At 41.0% G+C, this 25,319-nt stretch overlaps 1 protein-coding gene across 1 annotated transcript in view; it reads left to right on the top strand.

Moving 5' to 3' along the window:
• TYR (tyrosinase) overlaps positions 1–25,319 on the top strand; it is a 56,482-nt gene that overhangs the window by 7,277 nt on the left and 23,886 nt on the right. Inside the window, exons 2-3 of the mRNA XM_086614280.1 lie at positions 4,412–4,628; positions 15,765–15,912. Of these exons, the coding sequence (XP_086470406.1) occupies positions 4,412–4,628; positions 15,765–15,912 (365 nt within the window). The remainder of the gene's footprint in view (positions 1–4,411; positions 4,629–15,764; positions 15,913–25,319) is intronic.

The raw sequence follows: 25,319 nt of genomic DNA, 5'->3' as shown, positions 1-25,319 counted from the left end.
CGAAAGATCATGTGTTAAAACAGCATGTTTCTAGTAGACAGCGCTCCTGCTGAATGAAGAGAAGGCAATGATGTGACCTATTTTGTGTGTGCTTTATGCAGATTACACACAGAAAGAACCATTTCACTGACCTATGTTCTGTTACCACTTCCACATCACACGGTTGATAAAACAGCAAATTATAGTTTCAGAATAGACCCATAATTTATATTGCCTAAGTCACACTTTTCTCAAAAAGCATCCTGGCTTATTTTATGGCCAGACTTTAATGTTTAGCTCAGAACAAATAGTAGAAGGTCACAGATAAGCATTTTCATTCCTGCCCCTATGTCGTTGTTTCTTCACCATGAGTTACCAGATGCCATTTAAACATGTGGCTTCTGTTCAGGATGAACTCATTCAGACAGTTAATGAGGGCTACACTGGGACATAAACAGAAGAAAAAAAAAAAAAACAAAAAAAACCAAACAGCACTCTAACCCTTTATAAGCCTCATAACATTAACAGTTGCATTAAATCCCACTGTAATGGATAAACAGAACAAAGGGGAAATGTTCCTTTGTTTAGACATATTTGAGCTCATGCTTGAAGATTCCCTGTCTGACTGTCTGAAAAGCTGATCTTGGAGACAGCATGTGAGTCCTCTATTAGGATACAATAGGAATATATCCCCAGGACAGTAGGGAGAGGAGGAAAAGACAGGAGATGATAGGGCAGAGAAGCCAGCAGAAGATAGGGACCTAGATAGGCCCATAGGAAACAGAGCTAAACAGAAAACCCACATGCATATAGTTTGTGGTCCAAGTGCCAACTGGGAAATGGGTTGAGCTCCACCAGCCAAGATACACTTGTTTTCATCACTAGTGCACTTCTAGGGATATAGGACTGTGCATTCTTTATAAACAAAGTAATTATTAGAGCATCTTCCTCAGCCTGAATCATAGAATCATTTAGATTGGAAAAGATCTTTGAGATCATAGAGCCCAACTATTACCTAACACTGCCAAGTCTACCAGTAAACCATGACCCTAAGTACCATGTCTACGTAACTTTTAAATACCTTCAGGGATGGTGACTCAATCATTTCCCTGGGCAGCCTCTTCCAATGCTTGATAACCCTTTCAGTGAAGAAATTTTTCCTAATATCCAACCTCCCTTGGTACAACTTGAGTCTGTTTCCTCTTATCTTGTTACTTGGGAGAAGAGATTGATACTCATCTCACTATAACTCACTGGGCTGTTCAGCCTGGAGAAGAGGAGGCTCCGGGGTGACCTTATAGCGGTCTTCCAGTACCTCAAGGGGGCCTACAGGAAAGATGGGGAGAGGCTGTTCAGGAGGGCCAGTTATGATAGGACAAGGGGTAATGGTTTTAAAATAGAGGGAGGTAGGTTCAGGTTGGATATTAGGAAAAAATTTTTTACTATGAGAGTGGTAGAACACTGGAACAGGTTGCCCAGAGAGGTGGTGGATGCTCCATCCCTGGAGACGTTCAAGGCCAGGTTGGACAAGGCCCTGAGCAACCTGATCTAGTTGGAGATATCCCTGTTCCTTGCAGGAGGGTTGGACTAGATGACCTTTGAAGGTCCCTTCCAGCCCTAACCATTCTATGATTCTATGATTCTATAACCTCCTCTCAGGTAGTTGTACAGAGTGATAAGGTCTCCCCTCAGCCTCCTTTTCTCCAGGCTGAACAACCCTCAGTCTCTCCTCATAAGTCTTGTGTTCTAGACCCTTCATCAGCTTCATTGCCCTTCTCTGGACATGCTCCAGCACTCATCTGAATGTCTTATCATCCCCCCTATTTTGCTTTTAACAGGAAAACTCTCTCAGTAACACAAAGCAATCATAAAAACAGCACGGTATTTAAACTTTGTGTTTAGAATTGTAGGTCTCTCCCTGTTTCTCCCTTCTCGGTGAGGATTCTTAGAAGAAACTTCTTAGAGGCAGAGTCCTGACCTCAGTCCTTCTTAGATGCACAATCCTGACCCACTGGGTAAGCCTACAGGGGGAAGGTACACATGAAACTCTCTGGTGGACAACTACCTACAGCCTCCAAGGGCACCTTAGTAGTTTTAACAGAGTAGGGTCGATTTCCACTAATAGATCTCTAAGGATAAATTACACTGATAAGCTTTCTTATCTCCTCAAAAGAAAAAGATGAGAATAATTTATTTATGAGATTCATATTCATGGGGAACTTATCATTTAAGAACTCCAGATTCTTAAGAAACCCTCATTATATCACCAGCTCCGTCATACATTTTCTGTGCACTTGTGGTCAAATCGCTTGGAAAAGAACTCATCTCATCTCCTTCCACTCATTCAAAAGTTAGTTAGACAGCAAAGCAACTTGCCTTTGGCTCTGTCTTTAGTCACTTCAGAGGCACATCCGTGCCTCCAGGGTGTGATTCATCCCATCTTAATGCACAAGCAGATCATTGAGTTGAACACTCTTAATTTTGCTTCCCTTACTAACTGCAGTCCAGAGGCAGCTCCTGCATTGATTTTTTTGCACCTTTTATTTCCATTTTATTTCATCAGCTTGGTCAATGGAGAGAGTTAGGCAGCCCTAGAGGTAAGTACATCTCACCTTCCAGACATCTGGCTCGGAGAGCTAAATCACACTCAGGAGATGTCTCTCTATCTATTGATTGCAGAGATTGTCCTAAAGTGTTGCTTCAGTGTCACAATTTGTACACAACTAGTGCTGGAGAAACAAATCCCTCACTCACTTCCTTCATTAACCGAGAATCTCATGTTCTTTCATCCCATTCACAGCAGAGACAATTGCTTTCACTCACCTCCTTCATTGTTTCGGTCCATGAAATAGAAATACACCTTTAGGATGAAAGAAGTTCAGAGGTTTCAGTGTTATGTGTTTTCTCTTATCATGTCTCACACAATAATGAGACCTGTTCTTTTGCTATACAAGGTTCTCATTAACCGTGTTGATTACTTGCTAACCCCAGAGTATTTTTAAAGTATCTCCAGTGGCTAGGACGTTTGGGGTTTTTTTTCATGGGTTTTTCAGAAAAAAAAGACTAAACAATAGACAGCAGTTTTGATTCAGAGCCTCAGCCTCACCTGAAAGGGATACAAAACAACTTCTGGGAGTTTTGAACAACTATTGCTCTGTTTCATTTTCACAGACCCATCAGCTGTATGGCTATACACACCCACCAAACCTTCTACTCTGATCTTCTGCTTGTCATTGTGTCTTTATATTTTTCTCTATTTTCCATCCTGACTCCATGTCAGGAAAGTTCCTGAATATAAAGTAGAAATATGAGTTAGTACTTGTACTAACTCCCTGTAGGTTTATTGTGCAAGAATATGAAATAAATCCTCCCTCTCATTCAGATCACTTCTGTGGTCAAGCAAGAGATGCAGTAAGAGCTACTATAAAAGCCCATGGTCATCAGAGGACCCAAGTCTTTGGTTAAAAAATAAGTTATTGTGGCTTAAAAAGATATTTAGCAGCACCTTGGGGACACTGGCAGTCTGTGTGGGCACTTTTAACCCATGGCAAACGTGAAGGAGTTGGACTCAGCCAAAATCAGCAGACTGTCATTCAAAGTTCTATCGAAGCACCTGGCACTTCCAGGAGTCTCAAACTGGACTGGGATCTTCCACAGATCATCTGACAAATAATGACTTGTTATGCCATGGTAACTGGACTTTGCCTGTGAACCCAGAACATTATGTAAAAGACTTTGGATTCTGACAGCATTTAATATCTATATCCATCTCTCTATTTAAGGTGCTTTCCCAACACCATAACTACGATATCTCAGCTGGTGATGTATGTTCATCCCCACAACATTTCTCTGAAGTAAAGCAGCATCTTTTCTCATTTTGTACATATAGCATCATCAAGACATAGTGAAACTAAGTGCCCATTTAGTCTGAAAAATTTTCAGAATAAAAGATGGGTTTTTTTCATATTCCAAATCAACAATTCCTCTTCTTACTGTGTGGGGAGAAAAATCTGTGATTATGGCTTTTTTCCATAGTCTGCTGAAGCCAAAAAACCTCCATTTAGCAACTGCAGCAGCAGATTTAACTCTGTTTGTGTCCTGCTGCATCAGTAGGTAACACTTAATTTAGCCTTACTGAGTTTTCAAGGGTATGAATGAGAAACGAGGCCTTAGTCCACATGAGTAGTTTTAGATACAAACTAGTGTATTATTTCAAAATGTGCACTGTAGTAGAGGGGTGTCTTCACTGAAATAACCACGCTTATATTAAAATAATACATAGAAAATTTAAAATTTAGTATATATTCTTGCAACAAACTTATTGCATTGTATATTTTCTTCACTCCTTTAAAAAATATTAATTGAAGTACTTCTTTTATTTGCTTTTATTTTTTACAGCTGTAACTCTGCTAATAGAAAGTGTTTTTTACAGGTAATTTGTACTCGGTCTGAAGAGTACAACAGCCAACAGGCTTTATGCAATGCCACAAGTGAGGGGCCTATACTGCGAAATCCTGGGAACAACGATAAATCAAGGACCCCAAGGCTCCCATCCTCAGCTGAAGTTGAATTTTGCCTATCACTGACTCAGTATGAATCTGGATCCATGGATAAAATGGCCAACTACAGTTTCCGAAACACTTTGGAAGGTAACATACTTTATTCTATCACGCCATTTTAATCTGTAAATTGTCACGGTTTAACCCCAGCCGGCAACTAAACACCACGCAGCCGCTCGCTCACCCTCCCCCACCCCAGGGGGATGGGGAGGAGAACTGAAGGGGAAAGGGGAGGAGACTCATGGGTTGAGATAAGAACAATTTAACAATTGAATAAAGTGAAACTAAAAGTAATAATGATAAAAACTGTAACAAATATAATAATAATAGAATATCCAAATGAGTGATGCACAGCGCAATTGCTCACCACCTGCTGATCAACACCAGTCCCGTCCCTGGCTAGTGAAAATTCTAGAATTCTAGAAATTTTGAAAATGCAATCCCAGAAGACAGAAAGAGAGCTTTCCAGCCAACTCTCATCTATATACTGGAATATTCCATTGGTCATTGAGTCTGAGCCCACATCCTAAGTCAGTGATCATGGGTCAATTGCTCCAGCTATGCTCCCTTCCAGCTTGTTGTGCACCTGCACACTGGCAAAGCATGGGAAGCTGAAAAGTCCTTGAATTCTTAGCAACAACTAAAAACATCAGTGTATTATCAACATTCCTCTCATATCGAATCCCATATTAAATCCAAAACATAGGGCTATTTTAGCTGATAAGAAGAAAATAACTCTATCCTAGCCAAATCAGGGACAAAAATGATTCTGGGGTTAAAGTCTTTAATGTCTGGGCAGTTTGAGCAGATTCCATGAAGCACCACTCAAAAGGGAAAGGGAAAAAAAAAAAAAAAGAAAAAGTGACGCTTTCTGCTGGAATAGCAACAGACAGAATGAACTACATTAAAGGCATTTGATAAGAAAATAGAAACTATAGACTAGATCAGACCCTAAATCCATCCATTAGGAGATATCGTCTCCTGCTATAGTCAGCATCAGGCACAGCAAAGAAATGTAACACTGCATAAAAGGATATCGTCTAATAATCTGCTTACACGTGATCATAACCATGTCCATGTGGGTTATAGGTTTGCCTGGAAATCCACTGTCTTCCAGAGGCCAGGCTGGACATCAAGGGAAAGGAGGATGCTGCCAGTTGGCATGTTATGTCTACATTCTGCCACCGTGAACTCCATAGCAGACTTCTCCCCAAACTCTAAGAATTAGGGATTAAATTTTACCTCAAAAATTACCCTTAGCATAATTTCTAAAATGATTTAGTAATTTATCTGAATTTTCTAACTATCCGACCTGTTTTGAATGTTCCTAATTTCCTAGTAAACAAGAGTTCTTTGCTAAAAAGTATAGTTATTCTTAATTATCTACTTACCCAATTTCTTTTGAATCTTGCTAAATTGCTAATAAACAAGGATAACGCATTATATATTTATCAATAAATATTTCTACAGTATCATTTTTCAGTTGAATCAAATACAATCTACTTTTGATGTTCCAGAGATTTTTGCTTGCAAAGAATGCTGCAAGGGCCAAACCAATACAACGTAGGAGTTGATGTGAGGATAAGAAAGCAAATCCTTTTACATATTCAGTATTATCCCTAGTACAGTGTGGAATGCCATAAAGCTTTCTCAGGGAAAGAAAAGAAAAAAAAAAAGAGGTGAACCAGTTTCTGCTTTAAAAACAGTCAAAAATGTGGAATTTGTCTGCTGAAGACAACAGAGAATCCAGACATTCATTGACTTCAGCTCTGGACATGGCTATGTTTTCTACCTTTGAAAACAGAAACCACACGAAGTATGGGAATGAAAAAGGTGACAGAATAGATTAGAGGTTTGCTTGCATTTTTCTCCATAAAGTACGTGAACAGATGCAAAGGGTGGAACAGGAGGAGCAGAGAAAAGGGAACTGAAGTAAACAAGTCATGAAATAATGAGGTCTACCATCATGCCACTAGTATTGAAAACAAAAGCAAAGGCACAGCCTATAGAAGTTACGCAGAGCCACATATAGGTTTACTGAGAAGCACAGTCAAAATGGACCACTCATTTACAAAGCCTAAATTTCAGGATTGTGGCTGCTCATTAAATAACAATAATTCACTGAGTACTTGCAGAAAAAACAAACAAACAAACAAACAAAACAAACAAACAAACAAACAAAAAAAACCCCACAACGTGCTTTTTTCTGAATGCTAAGTCTAAACAGACAGCTAGACAGCTAAACAGAGTCATAGATCATGTATATCCCGTTGATACAAATAGATACGTTTTCTTATTGAAAATAAAAGTAGCTATTTGAAAAGAGGCAACAACATATAGTGACAGGACAAGGGGCAATGGCTTTAAATTGAAAGAGGGCAGATTTAGACTAGATATAAGGAAGAAATTTTTCACTCTGAGGGTGGTGAGGCACTGGCACAGGTTGCCCAGAGAAGTTGTAGATGCCCCAACCCTGGATGTGTTCAAGGCCAGGTTGGATGAGGCTTTGGGCAACCTGGTGTAGCGGAGGGATTCCTTGCCCATGGCAGGGGGTTGGAACTAGATGATCTTTGAGGTCCCTTCCAACCCTAACTATTCTATGATTCTATGGTTCTATAACTTAGATAGATAGATAGATGTTGGACAGGATTGCACAATGATCAGGAAGGCACCTACAGCTCTCAAAGAGCCTGGAAGAAGTTATTTTAACTCTAAAATCAGGATCGGTGTTTTGTCTAATTAATCTATCAAACTTTTTCTCTATTGCTGTCTCTTTGTCACATTAATTTCATGGCTAGCAAGGACAGTCATGACCGGTCTATGTCAATATCATAGTGTCATCTGCCAATCACACTTGAACAGTTATGCTTTAATCTGAATAGTGGCGATGTCACTGCAGCTGAAATGAGCTATTCTGGACCAAATTTTCTCCAAGTGAGTTCTTTTGTTCTCTCTAACAACCCTTCAGAACTTAAAGAGGGTTCATCTTTCTCCTAATTGAGGTTATGAAGCTTGAGCTCACCACTGCGGTCATTTGGAGCCCTCCAAATGCCACACAAGGCATGTCACGGTTGCTATCAATAGGTTCTAATGGATTTTGTGTGATTTAGATAGTTCTTCTAATACACTGGGGAAAAAATCCTATATGTTCTTGAGAATTTACGAAAGTCAGACGCGATTCAGAAGCCACAGTGTAGGTTGCCACAGAGCAGCATATATTATCTTTGTCATAGTGTTGCACAACTCCTGGATGCATCCTGCTAGCTCAACGCAGAGGCAGAGCATGCCGTTTTATCAGTCCATCCAGATGTGCTCTCCCTGACACGTTCCATAGCCGTTTCAGAGCATCTGTAGAACCTCCCTTATGTGATTCTAAAAGGGAAGAAAAGAGACCGAGCTGCTCATTTTCTCCTGGCAGTGAAAGAGGACCTCTGCAAGTCCTAGGATCCATGTGGGAGGAGCCTGGGAAGCTGTAGCACAGTGAGGAAAAGCTCAGTAGGGTAAGACTGAGGCAATGAATGTCCCCTCCTTAGAAGCTCTATAGACATGAACAAAAAAGACAAACAAAACAAAACAAACAACCCCAAAACAACCTAACATGGATCATCTCTGTTCTAGGGGAAATCCTGTTAAGAAAATGATCACGTTTGCTCATAGTCCCAGAGCAATTACCAGACCTTGTATTGTTTAACTTTTACAGCCTAGCTAACAGAGATCTACAGTGCTCAAGAGCTGATATGGGAGAGAGTAAAGGTCAACAGAGTGATGTTACCTTTCTTTCCATTAGAATATTTCATTAGAGCCAGAAACCCCTGAAGCAAAACTGTGTCCACAGCATTCCATGATAAGGGACTTGTTTGACGATGAGTCTGTCTGAATGCAAGCCAGATGTGGCTCAGCAGGCATTCATCTCTATTACTACAGAGGTGGAGCTTATTCTGTCAGACATAGTGTTATTCTAAGACAGATTTTTTTTTTTACTTTTTTTCTTTGAGGATATTTTATTTTTTAACCTGAATTATTTCAACACTCAAGTTTATATCACAGGATCACAAACATTTCTGTCAACTAACTTATTGGGCTAACACGATAGTGAAATGCAATGCAAAGCCAAGAATACATGGCTAATGTTAAAAAAGATGGTGGAAAGTTTTTAAACAAGTGTTACTGTCAAAAAAGTGCCCATATTATGTTAGCTTCTTCTTTCAAATGGCTTGCTTAGTTTTTTGTTGTGTACAGATGCCAAGCCTAATTGCCAGTTTGCATTTATTGTGCCAGTACCCACTTCTGTGTGACAGCATTCTTACAAACCTGCTAACACTCTGTAGTTCCTAACATTTACTTCTTTTTCTAAGCAAAAAGATTTCAATCCTTCTCTACTTGTTTACACAAGTTTGTGCCAATACACCTAAGGTCAAATTCTAATCTCTTTTAGATCCAAAGTAAATCCAAATTAAGCCCATTGACTTTACTGGAGTTATTCTAGATTTACAGAAGATGACCAGATCCAAGCCAGTGACTGTAATTGAGTGGCTCCTGATCTACACCAATGTGAGATTTACTATTCAGTTTTAGTTCTGTAATGGAAAACACCTGTGATCACTTAGAAGAACACATCACATAGAAGAAACCCTTCTGGGCAAAATTTTATGCCCTTCTGTGCTTGAGTACACTGGAATAACATCTTTTTACCCTTCAAAGGGGTATGTATCAGCATCATTATGAGCAGATGCCAACCACATAGGCTGAATCTATGTTTGACTAATAGAAAATACTGCTATAGAGACAAATTATGTCACTGAGGAGTAACCACAACAGCCATAAACAGCAAAGGCTAATGTTGTTCAATAAAACATCCCCCTGCAGCTAAGCACATGGGTTACCCTCTCACTCTGGGACAGGTCGGTTACTGCTTTGACTGAAAAACAACAGGTTAAAAGCAGTTTGCACGTTGCCCCTTGAAGCAATTATTTTAAATAAGATTTGTTGAATCGTGGCCCTAACTGGGGAACGATGTTAACTTCATTGGACACTTCATGGACACAAGAAGAGAACAGAAATTCAGTCTAGTTTATAAGCATTGGGTGACATCAGAAATGGATTACTTGACTGCAAATGAAATAGTTGGCTTTCTTTGCGCAGTTCAGTTTTGTTGTGACACCTTGAATGTTACCTCCTAAGAATAAGAGATGGAGGAAAACTTAGAATTTCTTTTTCTTTGTGAGAAAATTCCACATTTAAAATCATTTTATTCATGGCAACTTCAGATGAAAATCAGTGTCTTATAAGTTTTGCACAAAGTGACAAAAGAACATTTTGAAAAAATAAATCTAAAACTCTTATCACTTTCATTATTCATTAACTCACAACACATGGTATCAAGTCAAGCCATGTCATAGCATTCCACTCTGTCACAATTATGCATCGTTACTGCTGTTCTGTCATGAAATAATGGAATAAAACATCAAACATTTCAAAATGTAATTTCATTTTAATAGGACATTTTCCTTTTTCCTGAAATAAGAGATTTTAATCTGGAAAACTTTTCTGAGTATTTTCACTGCACTCTACATAGCTAATGAAAAATGATTTCTCAAAATAAAGTTTGCAAACAGAAAACTTGTAATTAAAAAATTTTAGCCTACATCTGACATTCCTCACCCAACTGAAACATTAACCACCGGGTAAATTTATACTGCCCATTGAGAAAGTACTGTCAAGTTGCAGAGAGTCATTACTAGAGAACTAGAAAGACTATTCATCTCAGACCACAGTGAAGCTCTACAAGAGTCATTTTAAGAAAAAAACTAGATGGTGACATGGTCTAAATTAAACAAAAACAAACTTTCATTTACTATAGCCCCCTAGGCCAAATTCTGCAGATCTTGCAGCTATTCCACTCTAGAGAGATTATAGTAATAACATTGCTTGAGAAAATATGTAAGATTTAACCCTGAAAAATTTCCTGTGAGATTGCCAATGATAGACAAACTCCATGAACATAAGCCAGAAGAACATCACTGACTTCAAAGACCAGCAAGGATATGGCCTCAGAATTCTGATATCTGTATCTTCTTTCTTATATTAAAGTAAACGTATCTATCTGACTTGAACTTTCCTAAATGTTAAATTCTTATTAAAGAAGAAAATCATCCCCAGGGAGAGTGGGACTAAGTATATCAACCAATAGAACTCAGACATAGAATCATAGAATCATAGAATCATTTAGGTTGGAAAAGGCCCTTAATATCACAGAGTCCAACCATAAACCTGACACTGACAGGTCCACCACTAAACCATGTCCCTAAGCACCACATCTTTTAAATATCTTCAGGGATGGTGACTGAACCATTTCCCTTGGCAGCTTGTTCCTATGCTTGACAACACGTTTGGTGAATAAATTTCCCCTAATATCCAACATAAACCTCCCCTGGCACAACTTGAAGCTGTTTCTTCCTATCACTTTTTACTTTGGAAAAGAGACTGACACCTGCCTTGCCACAACCTCCTTTCAGGTAGTTGTAGAGAGCTATAAGGTCTCCCTTCAGGCTCCTTTTCTCCGGGGTAAACAATCCCAGTTCTCTCAGCTGCTCTTCATAAGGCTTGTGCTCTAGACTCTTCACCAGCTTTGCTGCCCTTCTTTGAACATGCTCCAGCACCTCAATGTCCTTCTTGTAGTGAGGGGCCCAAAACTGAACACAGTATTCGAGGTGTGGACTCGCCAGTGCCAAGTACAGGGGGACAATCACTTCCCTGGTCCTGCTGGCCACGCTATTTCTGTAACAAGCCAGGATGCTATTGGCCTTCTTGGCCACCTGGGCACACTACCAGTTCATACTTGGCTGGCTGTCCACAAGCAGCCCCAGGTCCTTTTCCACCAGACAGCTTTCCAGCCACTGTTGCCCAAGCCTGTATCATTGCATGGGATTGTTGTGACCCAAGTGCAGGACTCGGCGCTCGGTCTTGTTGAATCTCATACAATTGGTCTCAGCCCGTCACTCCAGGCTGTCCAGATCCTTCTGTAGAGCCTTCCTACCCTCAAGCAGATCAACACTCCCACCCAACTTTGTGTCAGCTGCAAACTTACTGAGGGTGCACTCAATCCCCTCAGGGTGCACTTGATCTCCTCAACATGCAACACACAATACAGAATTTGACTTTTAAAGTCTAGGCTGTCCTAACCACTGGCCTAGAAAATCAGATAAAACCAAAATTTATTTTGTAAGAAAAACAGTTTGCAGTCAAAAAAACCCCACCTACAAAACTGTTATGAATAGTTCAGTGATGCTAGGGATGCCACAGATGTGAAGCAGTCCACTAAGATAATCAGAGGAGATAGGATTGTTGGAATAGTTCCTCTGTTCCTGTAGCACTGAACACTGCTAATACTCTCCAAGCTCTGGGTACCATCTGCTAACCATACTTACAGCACTTCAGTCAGTGTCAAATGAGCAACTGAGGAAAACAGTACCTGCTTTCAATATATAAAGCTTTGCACTTGACTGATTGTACAAGAACCTCTGTGGTCTCTGTTATTAGATTGCAAAGTATGTGATTAATACAATTAAGTACTCTATTAAAAGACATAAACCTGACCCAACTGCGTGTTCAATGGCAACCACCTATACATTATCCTAAAAACTGTCAGGAAGCCTTAATTTTGAGTGCCATCATTAGCTCCCCCTATAATAAACTTTGGGCTAAATCCCCATCCGAGTTAATTTAGCCTGGCTCCAGTGAAGCTGCTTCAAACCCACTGAATCACTGTTGCTGATTTACAGCGCTACGAGCAAGAGCAGAGTCAGGTTTATGATCTCCTAAAGATGTGATTTTTCTCTTATTGAAACAGCTGGTAAAGCTTCCATTCACTTCCGTGACGTATGCCCTAATGGCTATTTCTAATGCACCGTAATTAAACGAGGTTTTAAAAGGATGTCTGACAGCTACAGCTTCCTATACTATCCAAATGATTTAACAGCTCACTGCCATCGGGGACAGTCCTGTTTCTCTATGTGATCTCCATCCAACAGTCAGTCGCTCTCCCTCCTTTTTCGGTACCAAGACTGGTTCTCATCGTACCCTTCTGTGAAATACTGTATCTCAGCAGCCTGGAAAAAACTGACATCCCGCACACCAGAGTAATTTACTGCCAGACTTGTGAGTTAAATCAGCTCACAGAGGACTGACGAGGTGCAGCTAATGCATCAGAGAGGAAGGTACAGCATGGGGCAAAGCAGGTGGAGGAGGTGGAGTTCCCGTACCGAGGAGCAGGGAGCTCTTACTTCAGCTTACTGTGCTTGTAGGTCTGTAACCTCACATTTACTGTAGAGGTGATTTAGCTGCAGACACCTCAACAAAGTTTCCTGTAGTCTGAAAAAATTATCATGTTTTGACATATCCTTTTTAATTGGTTCTACCTCATTTCATAGTATGTCACCCTGAATAGCTGGTTGTACTGAAGTCTTTTGAAAAGTCTGAGAGAAAAGAATAAGACCCAGGCTTATAAAATAAAGTGACACCACGTTGTGGTTTTATACCTGCCAACTTTACAATTTATATGGGGTTTTCAGTACAAGAAATCAGATATTAGACTTTCACATGCACATGGTTAAATTTGATGTCACCTTTGACACTGACGGAATGCGCCCCAATTAACTGGGAGGTGGAGGGTGAGATTGCTAAAGCTGTCCCAGTTACAGAGCTTTCGATTATTAAGATAAATTTCTCGTGTACAGATGTTCCATGAAAAGCTGTCCAGAGCCAAAATGAGTATTCTGTATATTTTTTTATGAATGATTAGATCAAGCGTTTGCAATGCATTAAGAAATTTTAAGACGTATCCCAAGCTGGATAGAAAACATCTAGCCTTCTGCCCAGACTCTGCATAAAGTTTTTCTCCTTTAAACATACTTATAATGCAGCTGAATATAAGTGGAAGAGTTACTTCAGACTGATAAACAGATCATTTTCAGGTCATATTCGCAGAAGTTTCCTAGTGTTGCTACATCAGCTGATCCCAATGATCATGCTCTGCAGCCATCAGCAAAGGCGGCCAAAGTTGTTGCCACCAGTTCCAGTGACTTCTGGCCAGACTGTTAACATACCCCATTCTTCATAGACAATATTTTATTCTCCTGTTTCCCCTGATCAACAGCTAAGTAACACAGCATTAACCATCAGGCAAATTTCTGTGGGCAAGTTTTTCCCTTTGAGAACTTCTGCCCATTGTTATTTATGTCACCATGCAATGTCTTCAATAATCCCAGTCCACATCTGATGTACTTAGCACCTGCAGTTATCTGTAGGCGATAACACGTTCTTTCTCTCCTAAATCCAGACTCACTCCACCTTTAAGACTTACAATTTTTGTAAGCCAACTCTATCTCCTCCATCTGTCCTAATTATGTTTTCTACTCTGACTTCCCTTGAATTTCTCAAAAATCTTTGTCATACTGCTACAATGAGAAAGATGGATGGTTATGGTGTATTGGTTCCTAGATGTCACAACTATGATTTGATCCTTATTATAACTATCAGTGGTTTTATGCCAGATGTTTTTCCCTTGCTTAAAGAGGTTAACAGACAAGACAAAGCCCGATAAGGGAATTTAGAGTGACAGTATGATGCAATCGTTTCACACAGAAGATGAGAGTTCCAGTGGGGTCTAAAACTCAGGTTTCCAAGTTCACAGAGTATAACTCTACTCATAAGGCATCTCTAGCCACATATCAACTAATATTTTGTGACACCCAAAAAGGGTGTCCAAAGCAAATCCAAGGAACAAAACAGTTGGTACTGAGAACCCAACACGAGGATTTTGACAAGGAAGGGATTTTTTTCACACTAGCTCTAGTTCAGTCCCATGAACTGAACACCCATTGATGACTGGCATATTTTAGATTTCCTCCAAAAGGAATCCAGCTTGCAAAGTCAGAAAATGCCCTATAATGTGAGTCACAGCATGAAACAAAAGGACTGCTGGGAGATTCACTTCAAAAGTATATTGCTGATCCTCATTCAAATGCTAGTTCTTGGTCCAAGTAAATAAGTGAAGCAAGTGTTCAAAGTGCGTGAGGCATTTCCCAGTGAGAAGAACTAAAATCTTTCTTTTCCCCACCTTGTAGACCTGATAAACTGCAACAATATTGGGAAAACACTGAGGATCAGCACAACAAGCATATTGTTCACAGACCTTTTTATTTGATTATTAAATTGTAAAGATGTTTTAATATGTCTCCACTACGCTTCTTCATCCTACAGCTCACAGAAACTGTGAGAACAAGACATCTTCAGGAACCAAATCAGAGAGAGAGAACAGAGAGGTTTTGTAGTCTGGATTAAATAGTAGAACTAGTATCAGGTTAATAAACAGATTGGGAGGACAACATATGTTTCTGCTTTTATCCTCCTGGAAAAACCCAGAGAAGGATCAGGTGACTGAGCTGACTTTTATTAGGAGTCCTTACAAACAGGGAGGAAGCTTGGCTGTCAGGATGCGAAGAAGGGCTACCAACATCAGAGCTGAGGTATGGACAGCCTACCAAAATAAAAACTAATGGACTCATCTTCCAGTATTTCCTATTTGGGGGCTGATCTGTGTGACCTCTTCTCAAAGTCTATATTTTAAGTGCCCTCCAAAACAATAGCAAGCCACAGGCTTTCATCCTGCAAGTCTAACTGTGGAAGATTATTGATTATTTACCAAATCCTTTTGTAAAGATTATAGCTTGTATTTTGCTGGCTTCTATCAATAAAAGAATGTTTTCTATGGAGACAAACAATATTAAATGACTGAGTATATGAAGAGATAAAATAGCCTATTTTATATTAGGAACCTATAAATATAGAGATTAAAAATGAAAATAAAGTGAATAAATTTTCTCAGCATGAATAAATGTACACACATAAATGTCTGCAGGGATTACGTTGCCTTTTAACAGCCAGACACAATGGACAAAGAAATTTAAAAATATAAAGCAATTAAGCAGTACATTTGCTGACACGCTGCATTAGCTACATGGCAGGAGTTTTAATTTAGCTTATTCTAATTTCATCTTTGCTATGCCTTTGAAATATATTAGCACTCTTTTACGTGTTTTCCTAAGCCCTTGTCTAAAAAGCTGAGCGTAAATGAAGTGAAAGTAGGTACTTTGATCTTCAGTCTTACTGGAAATAAGAATTATACGCATTGTCGTGTCAGGATATGATTTCCTCTTGAACATACAGGCTTTGCTGATCCACGGACTGCAATATCAAACATATCTCAAAGCGGTTTGCATAATGCACTTCACATCTACATGAACGGCTCCATGTCCCAAGTGCAAGGCTCTGCAAATGATCCTATCTTTGTACTACACCATGCATTTGTTGACAGGTGAGTTTAATTCTTCTTAGTAAACCTAATTTATTTTATGTTTTTACAGTGTGTTTTTTTCACCTACATTTCAAAACTGCAAATATTTTATATGCCTTTACATGCACAGCATTTTCAGACATGTAGAATTGAGCTCTGCTATTATTTGAGAGCAAGTGTCTTTCCTAACCTGTCTGTATGTTCACTGGATTAAATATAATTTGACAAGTTGACAAATGCATTCAGCTTTTATTACCAAGGTAAAAATAGTTCTTCAATGATGTCATAGTGATTAGTATATATGGATGTGCATGTCAGGAAGTTTGGACCAAAAGTGCGTGACTCATTTTAACACAACTATAATCAGTTGGAGCAATTCCTTTACATTCTAAATGTCAGTGCTGTTTTAATTTCTATTCCATAAGGAAAATCCGAGTGTGCTATTCATAAATAAAGAAGAAAAAAATTCATATTTCAGTGTGACAAACAGAATTGTGACTGTCTGTTGATGAAAGAGAAAAGTACAGCTGTGCAGAATGAAAGGAAAGCAAACAGAAGGATATCATGTTTATTAATCAGAAAGGGTAGGGGAGCACAGTTTTGCAAAAAGAGAGTGAAATTGCTACACTAAGGACAGCATTCCAAGATTTAACAGTGACCTTAAAATTTTCTGTGTCACTATATAGTGCATGCTAATGGCTACAAAAAATTTCCTGTGGACTGCGTTACACCAAACTGTGATGATGAAAGAGCAATACAAAAGAAAGTTAGCTCAGCGAAGGACTGTAAAAGCCACAAAGCAATGCTTGTTCTGGAGCAGTTTATGTTTTCTTACCAATCTACCTCTACTTTCCCATCATGCACCGACCGTGACTTAGCTACTCAATGCTTAGAACAAAAAAACTATGACCCTGTGCAAACTTTGGGGACTCTTTCATAAATTTGTATGCTCAGAAACCTATTGACTGAGACCCTGTCTGCATGCAGCAAGGTGGTTATTCAGATGAAAATCAAAATGATTTCTTTATTTGGGTCACTGAGGCATGCAGCACCAGAGAGATGCAGATTACGTCTTGCAGACATCATCTTGCAGTGAAGTTCTTCAGTTTCAGGCAGTTCTCAGCAAAATTCTTATATAAAAATTTATCTTATTTAACCAAAAAGATAGTAGGTGTAAAAAGACTAATTTGAAGTGAGGCTTTTTCTCCTCAGTTTATATATTTAATGAGGCTAATGGATGTATTCTTCATACTTTACGCATCCAGAAATAAGGCATCAAAACTAAGCAGGTCACCCAGGCATCAGTGGAACGGTTCCTTCAAAGGGTGACCCACCTCTCTTCTCCTCCTAATACTGTAAGGTATAATTAGCCTTCTGGAGGTGTCGGTTTTGAAATTTTTTTGTGTGAAAAGCTTTTCTTCAGAACATTTTTTAAAAGTTAAACAGTGTAGCTTAGCTGTGATTTAGCATATCCACTCATTAACTGTTTGACAGGATGGATACACGAGGGTTTCAGGTGTGGTTACAAATTTTGAGTTCAGCACCTGAAAATTAACTTTCCAACATCCAGGCTACTAAAAAATGGGTCAATCAAATATTCAGAGAAGAAGGACACAGAAGACAAAGCGTTATGCTCTGCAATATCAAAATAATAATTCTCCTTAAAAAAAAAAAAACACACTTGTGTAAGACCTACGCATCTCTTAGCTCCCACTCACTGCAGGGGTTAAGTTGCATGTTGGTCTTCATGCTAACCCCTCACACAGAGGAATTGCAGCCAAAATCATTATGAGCCCCTGGAAAAAAAAATTCATAACTGTAGTTGTTATCCAGTTTAGAAAGCAAAATTATTTGCAAAAGATAACATCATTAAATCCTGCTAGTGTTGAGGAAATAAATCACTGCACAGGCACTGTGGGGGCAATACAGATATCCATGATGCAATTTCATCCCATCTGTGGCAGAAGGAACGTTACTAGTGCTCTGCAGCTGCTGTGTGTATGGGCTTTAGTACACACGGATGCAAAAACCGATAATAATGCTGCCTTTTGTATAAGTGACAGAAATGCATTAGCATGATTAGGGTTACTTAGCAGCCTTATCCATGACAGATTAATCATGCTTTTAGTTATAATTAATAAGTAAGTGATTGATAGGTACGTACAGAACATTTTTAAAAACCATATTCCTCTCCTACATAGACTTTAAATCTAAAGGGCTGTGAAGAAGTTCTTTTCTGAGAGGCAAGCAAGAATACAAAGAATAGAGGAAATGGGAGAAATGGTCTCCACAGCAGCAGAAGCACTTTTTTTGGTCCTTATCAAATTTTCTCATTTGGGCAGAACACTTTTGAGCTAAATGCTATCACTACATTGGACTAATGAGCTTTTAACTAACTCTTTAACTAAATCTTCTGCCAAGGACAGCATCTCTTCCAGGCCTTGGTGAGGACAAGAAAAGTTGTGAGATAGGGGTTTACTGGCAAAGTGTGTAGAAAGATTGGACACCAGCAACCACAGGTTTCCTGAGTCTTACAAAGGCAGAGAACAGCTCTGTGTCAAAAAATCAAGAATGGTCCAGCACTTTAAGCACCCATGTATGACCCAAAAGACGGATTCCTCACTTCTCCACAAATTCTTTGGGAGAAAATGAGCATGTAGTTTGCTTTCCCAAACTCACATCTCCTGGAGATGTGCTTCCTTCCCATTTATTTCAACAAGACTTTTGAGAAGCTGTTGATCTGAGCTTCAGCTAACCCATCTGTAAAGTGGGTGATATTAAATGCCTACACAACAGGGACGCTGTCAGGGTAAATGCATTAACGACTGTGAAATGCTCAGTTACGACCATAATAGGAGCGATAGAAATAAGGCAATAGATCATGGGAACTGATTTTACATGGAAACATATGGTACAGAGGAGGATAAACAAGTGTATACGGAGTCTGCTGACAGGTGTGAGCCAAATGTTAGGAGCTGCTTTCCAAGCCGAGCAACAGTCAGCCTCCCATCTGCTACCCCCCAGCCTTTCCTGCCCAGGTCTGATGCACAAAATGAGGAAAGGATGGACAGAGCAGAGGCATAGTTGAGATCTCTCAGGTGAAAATTGAAGCATTTGCTTACAAATGCTTCCCTGTTTTTTTTAGGTCATTCCCTTTCAGCAGTGCAGAACTATGAAGGTACCCAGGCAACAGCTTTCTTAGCAGTGACAAATCACGCTCCTTGTCTCCTTATTTGCTAGCTAGAAGACGTAGAGATCAAACCTCAGTGCTTGGTAAAAGCAGATGACCACCCTGAAAATTATTAATTGTTAATTGAATGGCTTAAAAAAAGAGAAAAAAGATGCAACAAAATATACATTCAGCAAAAATGAGAGCTTTTTTAGCTCTCTGAAGCATTTTTCTTAATTGCAAATCTCTTTGCTATTCAGATATGCTCTACAGTCAGCACAAGGGAATAACAAGGGAGGAGTCAACCCACTCAAGCTGGAAGAAGCAGCTGCATAAGCAGTGAAAGCAAAGGCCCACAGTCCCACTTGAGCTCACTGGGGTGTTTTCTTTGCTCTGAAAAGGAATTCTTTCCTCTGTGCCAATTCTTTCAGACTCACCATCCCTATAGTCACATAATATCTTCATCTGTTCTCCTGCACTTCTGTCCATTGGATGTGTCTTCCATCTTTCTTCTCATTTTTTCTGTCCCTCTCCCCTCCTTGACTTCCTCATCCCACCCCAACAGTTTCCCTCACAAACTGTAAGAAAAACTAAATAGCAATGGGGAAAATAAATTACCATTAAAGATCTCCATACTATTTTATACCTGTACAGCAGCTAATGCAATAGGGCCCCAGTTCTCATCTCTTTTCTAAGTTCTGCAGCAGTGGACAGGGTTTACTATAATAATAAGGATGACCTTCAAAGGCCTTGATTTTAGAACAAGTAATTTAGAACTGATTTTCTAGAGACACACAATAGGGTGGAGACTTTCGGTCTCTTGTATCTCTAAAGTTTAGTCTTGTTAGGCTGTTTGTACAGCTAGACCCAGATTGTCAGTTCTAGTGGTGCCACCATTACAGCATCTTTTTCTACAACTTTCATGAATAACTGCAGAGCTCAGAATACTGTTGCAACCATCATTGCATTAACCCAATGCTCTGACCAGGTGTTCCTATCTGTTTAAATCCTTCCTTTGCTCTCTGTCACATCAGATGAACTAACGATGTCTATTTTCAAGGCCTTTCATTGCCCATCCCCAGATCATCCCTTACTTATTGCTAAGGAACTCACTTTGCCCTCCAATAAGTTTGCAATATCAGTCTCTGTTTGGCATTCAGACAAATCCCTCCAGAATCGTTCTGGTTGGGATTTGTTCACCCTACACATCCATACATTCAGTCACCGTCCTTCCACCTTCCTTGTGCCATGGGATAAAGTCCTGGAAGGACTGGGAGCCCAAGATTGCTGGTTGACTTTCAAGGATCATCTCCTCCAAGCTCAAAGGCATTGCATCCCTAACAGGAAGAAATTAGGCAAAAACACCAGGAGACCTATATGGATAAACAAAGAACTCCTGGCTAAAATCAAAAACAAAAGGGGATTACACAAAGCATGGAAGCAGGGACTAGTAACCTGGGATAAGTACAAGGAAGTTGCTCATGTACTCAGAGACCAGGTTAGAAAAGCTAAGGCCCTGACAGAGTCAAATCTGGCCAGCGGTATTAGAAATAACAGAAAAGGATTTTATAGGTATGTTAGAGAAAAAAAAAAAAGAGAGAATGTGGGGCCCCTCCAGAAAGATGCGGGTGACCTGGTTGCTGAGGACATGGAGAAGGCTGAAATTTTCAACAACTTTTTTGCCTCAGTCTTCACTGGCAACCACTCGAACCACACCACCCAAATCACAGAGGATATTGGCTGGGTCTGGGAGAGTGAAGAACCACCCAGGGTAGGAGTAGATCAGGTCCGGGAACACCTAGAGGACCTGAAGGTGCACAAGTCCATGGGACCTGATGAGATACATTCACGGGTCCTGAAGGAACTGGCGGTTGAAGTTGCTAGGCCACTAGCCATCATATTTGTGAGGTCCTGGCAGTCTGGTGAGGTTCCTACAGATTGGAAAAGGGCAAACGTAACCCCCATCTTTAAAAAAGGGACCAAGGACAACCCGGGAAACTACAGACCAGTCAGCCTTACCTCTGTGCCAGGTAAAATCATGGAACAGATTCTCCTGGTAGCTGTACTAAGGCACATAAAAAACAACCAAGTGGTTGGTGACAGCCAACATGACTTCACTAGGGGCAAGTCGTGCCTGACTAATTTAGTGGCCTTCTACGACAAAGCTACAGCGCTGGTTGACGTGGGTAAAGCAACGGATGTTGTTTTCCTGGACTTGTGCAAGGCGTTTGACACTGTCCCACATGACATCCTTGTCTCTAAAATGATGAGACACAGGTTTGACAGATGGACCACTCGGTGGATAAAGAACTGGCTGGATGGTCGCACTCAAAGAGTTGTAGTCAATGGTGCGAAGTCTACATGGAGACCAGTGTCAAGCGGTGTCCCTCAGGGGTCTGTTCTGGGTCCAGTGCTGTTCAACATCTTTGTCAGTGACATGGATGACGGCATTGAGTGCACCCTCAGTAAGTTTGCCAATGACGCCAAGTTGTGTGGTGCCGTGGACTCACTTGAGGGAAGAGATGCCATCCAGAGGGACCTTGATAGGCTTGAGAATTGGGCCAGTGCAAACTGCATGAGCTTCAACAAGTCAAAATGCAAGGCCCTTCACCTGGGTCGGGCCAATCCTAGGCACAAATACAAACTGGGCACAGAGTGGGTTGAGAGTAGCCCTAAAGAGAAGGATTTGGGAGTGTTTATAGATGAGAAGCTCAACATGAGCCGGCAGTGCGCTCATGCGACCCAGAAGGCCAACTGCATCCTGGGACACATCAAGAGAAACGTGGTCAGCAGGTCAAGAGAGGAGATTCTCCCCCTCTACTCTGCTCTTGTGAGACCTCACCTCAAATACTTTGTCCAGTTCTGGCACCCCCACCATAAGAGAGACATAGATTTGTTGGAGCATGTTCAGAGGAGGGCCACAAAGATGATCCAGGGGCTGGAGCACCTCTGCTACGAGGACAGGTTGCGGGAGCTGGGATTGTTCAGCCTTGAAAAGAGAAGACTTCGAGGGGACCTAATAGCTGCCTTCCAATACCTGAAAGGAACTTACAGGAAGGCTGGGGAGGGACTTTTTACAAGAATGTCCACTGATAGGACAAGGGGAAATGGGTTTAAGTTGAAGGAGAACAGATTTAGATTAGATCTTAAGAAGAAATTCTTCAGTACGAGGGTGGTAAGACTTTGGAATAAATTGCCCAGAGAAGTTATGGTTGCCCCCCCCTTAGAGGTGTTCAAGGCCATGTTGGACGGAGCCTTGAGTAGCCTGGTCTAGTTGAGAGGCGTCCTGCCCATGACAGGGAGGTTGGATTAGATGATCTCTGAGGTCCCTTCCAGCCTATGCCATTGTATGATTCTATGATTTCCTTGGCATGAACTTGCAGAAGAGCTCAGATATTAGTAAGCTGAAACCTTCACTTAGTGTATGGACTGTTGCGGTCCCACTGCATGGTTGCCTAGTCCCCCTCCCATCTGTTTGTATCCATCTGTTGTCCCTTGTCCTATGAGTAGATTATAAGCTCTGTCATTAAGGGACTGTTTAATTGCTCTGGTCTGTGCAGTGCCTGGCATATTCTTAGCCTCTGTCTATGGCTCTCAGGTATCAAAGCAACGTGAGCAACAGGAGGTAGCAACTGCTTCATTTACAATTACATGAAATGGCAATGACAAGAGACAGCTGGACATCCCTGTGCTGATCTTGTTGTTTCAGATACTCTTTTGCTTGCTATCACACAGGGCTAAATTCTTGCATCAAAGTGACAAAATCTTTGGGGTGGAGGTGTGTGCCTATTTGTGGGTGCACCCGCACTCTGCTAAAAGTAATCTAAGCCAAGCATAAGGTCACACAGGGAATGGAGACACGCTCATTTACAGCCACTTCCATACACGCACACTTCCAGGCAGGTGCAGGAGAAACTCTCCTACACGTCAACTTCAGAGCCCCACAAAAATGCCATAAATTCTCCCTAATCAAGGCAAATGTCTCCACGCTGTTCAGCAACATCAGCTGCCATAGACTCCTCTGCAGGATGCTGAAATAACCCTTTCTGCTTCAGTGGCAGGCTGGGGCTGGGAGTTTTAGGAAATGCCAGACTCTGGCTTATCTGAGAATCTAACAATAAAATTTTCCTTATCACATTGCTTATCAGTAGAGTGTTAAACTGAAAAGCACGTAGGGAGCAAACTGTTAAAAAATATATTAGAACCCCACATCTACACATCCCGGTTTGTATGTCAGAAGTGCCCAATTCCCTAAGCCAAATTTATGGACACTTTCAGTCCCCGTAGACTCAATATATTCCCTTTCATGCCAGTCCCTTCTCCTTCCACTCAAATAAAAAAAGTTAACATTATATCAAAAGTGATTTTGTTGGAAAATACTTTAACAAGAGGAAATTTGATTTTCACTCCCAGGAGATGTCAAAATAAAAGCTTCTTATTTTTATGCTGTTTTTGAAACAGAACATTTTCATTTTCTCTTAAATGTCACCTCGTTTTTTAAACCAAAAAATGGCATGAGAAACACCAAGTTGTTCTCTTTTTTGAAATGTTGACAGGAAACAAGAACTTTTTTTAGCAGTTAAAAACTATTTGCTTCAAGAAGTTGGAATATTTGGAGTCAAAGCATTCAAAAAGTATCATTAGAAATTCTTGTAAGGCAACACTAGGTTTCCAGACTTGTTTAGTACATGAAATAAGATTCATTCCTTACCCTGAACTGTCTCCAGTGGGAAACAACAGAGACAAAGCATAAGGCCAAGGAAGTATTATCTCCATTTGGTGTATGGAAACTCAGAGACACCAAAACAAGCGACTTAAGCACAGCTGAGATGGAGATTGTAATACAATGATATATTATCTAATAACAAAGCAGTGTAAAAACAGAGAAGTCATTGCATAAACACTAAGCATATGATTAATTTTCTCTCTTGATATGGCCACAGCAAGGCTCTTACTGCTTTCTGAGGCACGTCTGCAAAAAATGATGACACAGCCAAAAAGTCATATTTTTCTGGAGCTGAATCATAGAATCATAGAATCATAGAATCGTTAGGGCTGGAAGGGACCTTCAAAGGTCATCTAGTCCAACCCCCCTGCAAGGAACAGGGATATCTCCAACTAGATCAGGTTGCTCAGGGCCTCATCCAACCGGGCCTTGAAAGTCTCCAGGGATGGAGCATCCACCACCTCTCTGGGCAACCTGTTCCGGTGTTCTACAACTCTCACGGTAAAAAATTTTTTCCTAATATCCAACCTGAATCTACCTCCCTCTATTTTAAAACCATTACCCCTTGTCCTATCACAACTGGCCCTCCTGAACAGCCTCTCCCCATCTTTCTTGTAGGCCCCCTTGAGGTACTGGAAGACCGCTATAAGGTCACCCCGGAGCCTCCTCTTCTCCAGGCTGAACAGCCCCAACTCTTTCAGCCTGTCCTCATAGGAAAGGTGCTCCAGCCCTCTTATCATCTTCGTGGCCCTCCTCTGGACCCTCTCCAACTGGTCCATGTCCTTCTTATGTTGGGGACTCCAGAACTGGATGCAATACTCCAAGTGAGGTCTCACGAGGGCAGAGTAGAGGGGGAGAATCACCTCCCTTGACCTGCTGGCCACGCTCCTCTTGATGCAGCCCAGGATGCAGTTGGCCTTCTGGGCCGCAAGAGCACATTGCCGGCTCATATTGAGCTTCTCGTCCACCAGTACTCCCAAGTCCTTCTCCTCAGGGCTGCTCACGATCCATTCTCCGCCCAGTCTGTATTTGTGCCTGGGATTGCCATGACCCAGATGTAGGACCTTGCACTTGGCCTGGTTAAACTTCATGAGGTTGGTACGGGCCCACCTCTCCAGCCTGTCGAGGTCCCTCTGGATGGCATCCCTCCCTTCCAGAGTGTCGACGGCACCACACAGCTTGGTGTCATCGGCGAACTTGCTGAGGGTGCACTCCATGCCACTGTCCACGTCACCGACAAAGATGTTGAAGAGGGCCGGGCCCAACACGGACCCCTGAGGGACGCCACTCGTGACCGGTCTCCACATGGACATCGAGCCGTTGACCACTACTCTCTGAGTACGGCCATTGAGCCAATTCCTTATCCACCGAGTGGTCCATCCATCAAACCCATGCCTCTCTAGTTTAGAGAGAAGAATGTCGTGCGGGACAGTGTCAAAAGCTTTGCACAAGTCCAGGTAGATGACATCCGTTGGTCGACCCTTGTCCACCGATGTTGTCACCCCATCATAAAAGGCCACCAAGTTGGTCAGG

This window comes from Tauraco erythrolophus, chromosome 1 (assembly GCF_009769465.1).
Source record: "Tauraco erythrolophus isolate bTauEry1 chromosome 1, bTauEry1.pri, whole genome shotgun sequence".
Classification (NCBI taxonomy): domain Eukaryota; kingdom Metazoa; phylum Chordata; class Aves; order Musophagiformes; family Musophagidae; genus Tauraco; species Tauraco erythrolophus.
The sequence above is the reverse complement of the archived record's forward strand: the minus strand, read 5'-3'. Positions and strand labels throughout refer to the sequence as shown.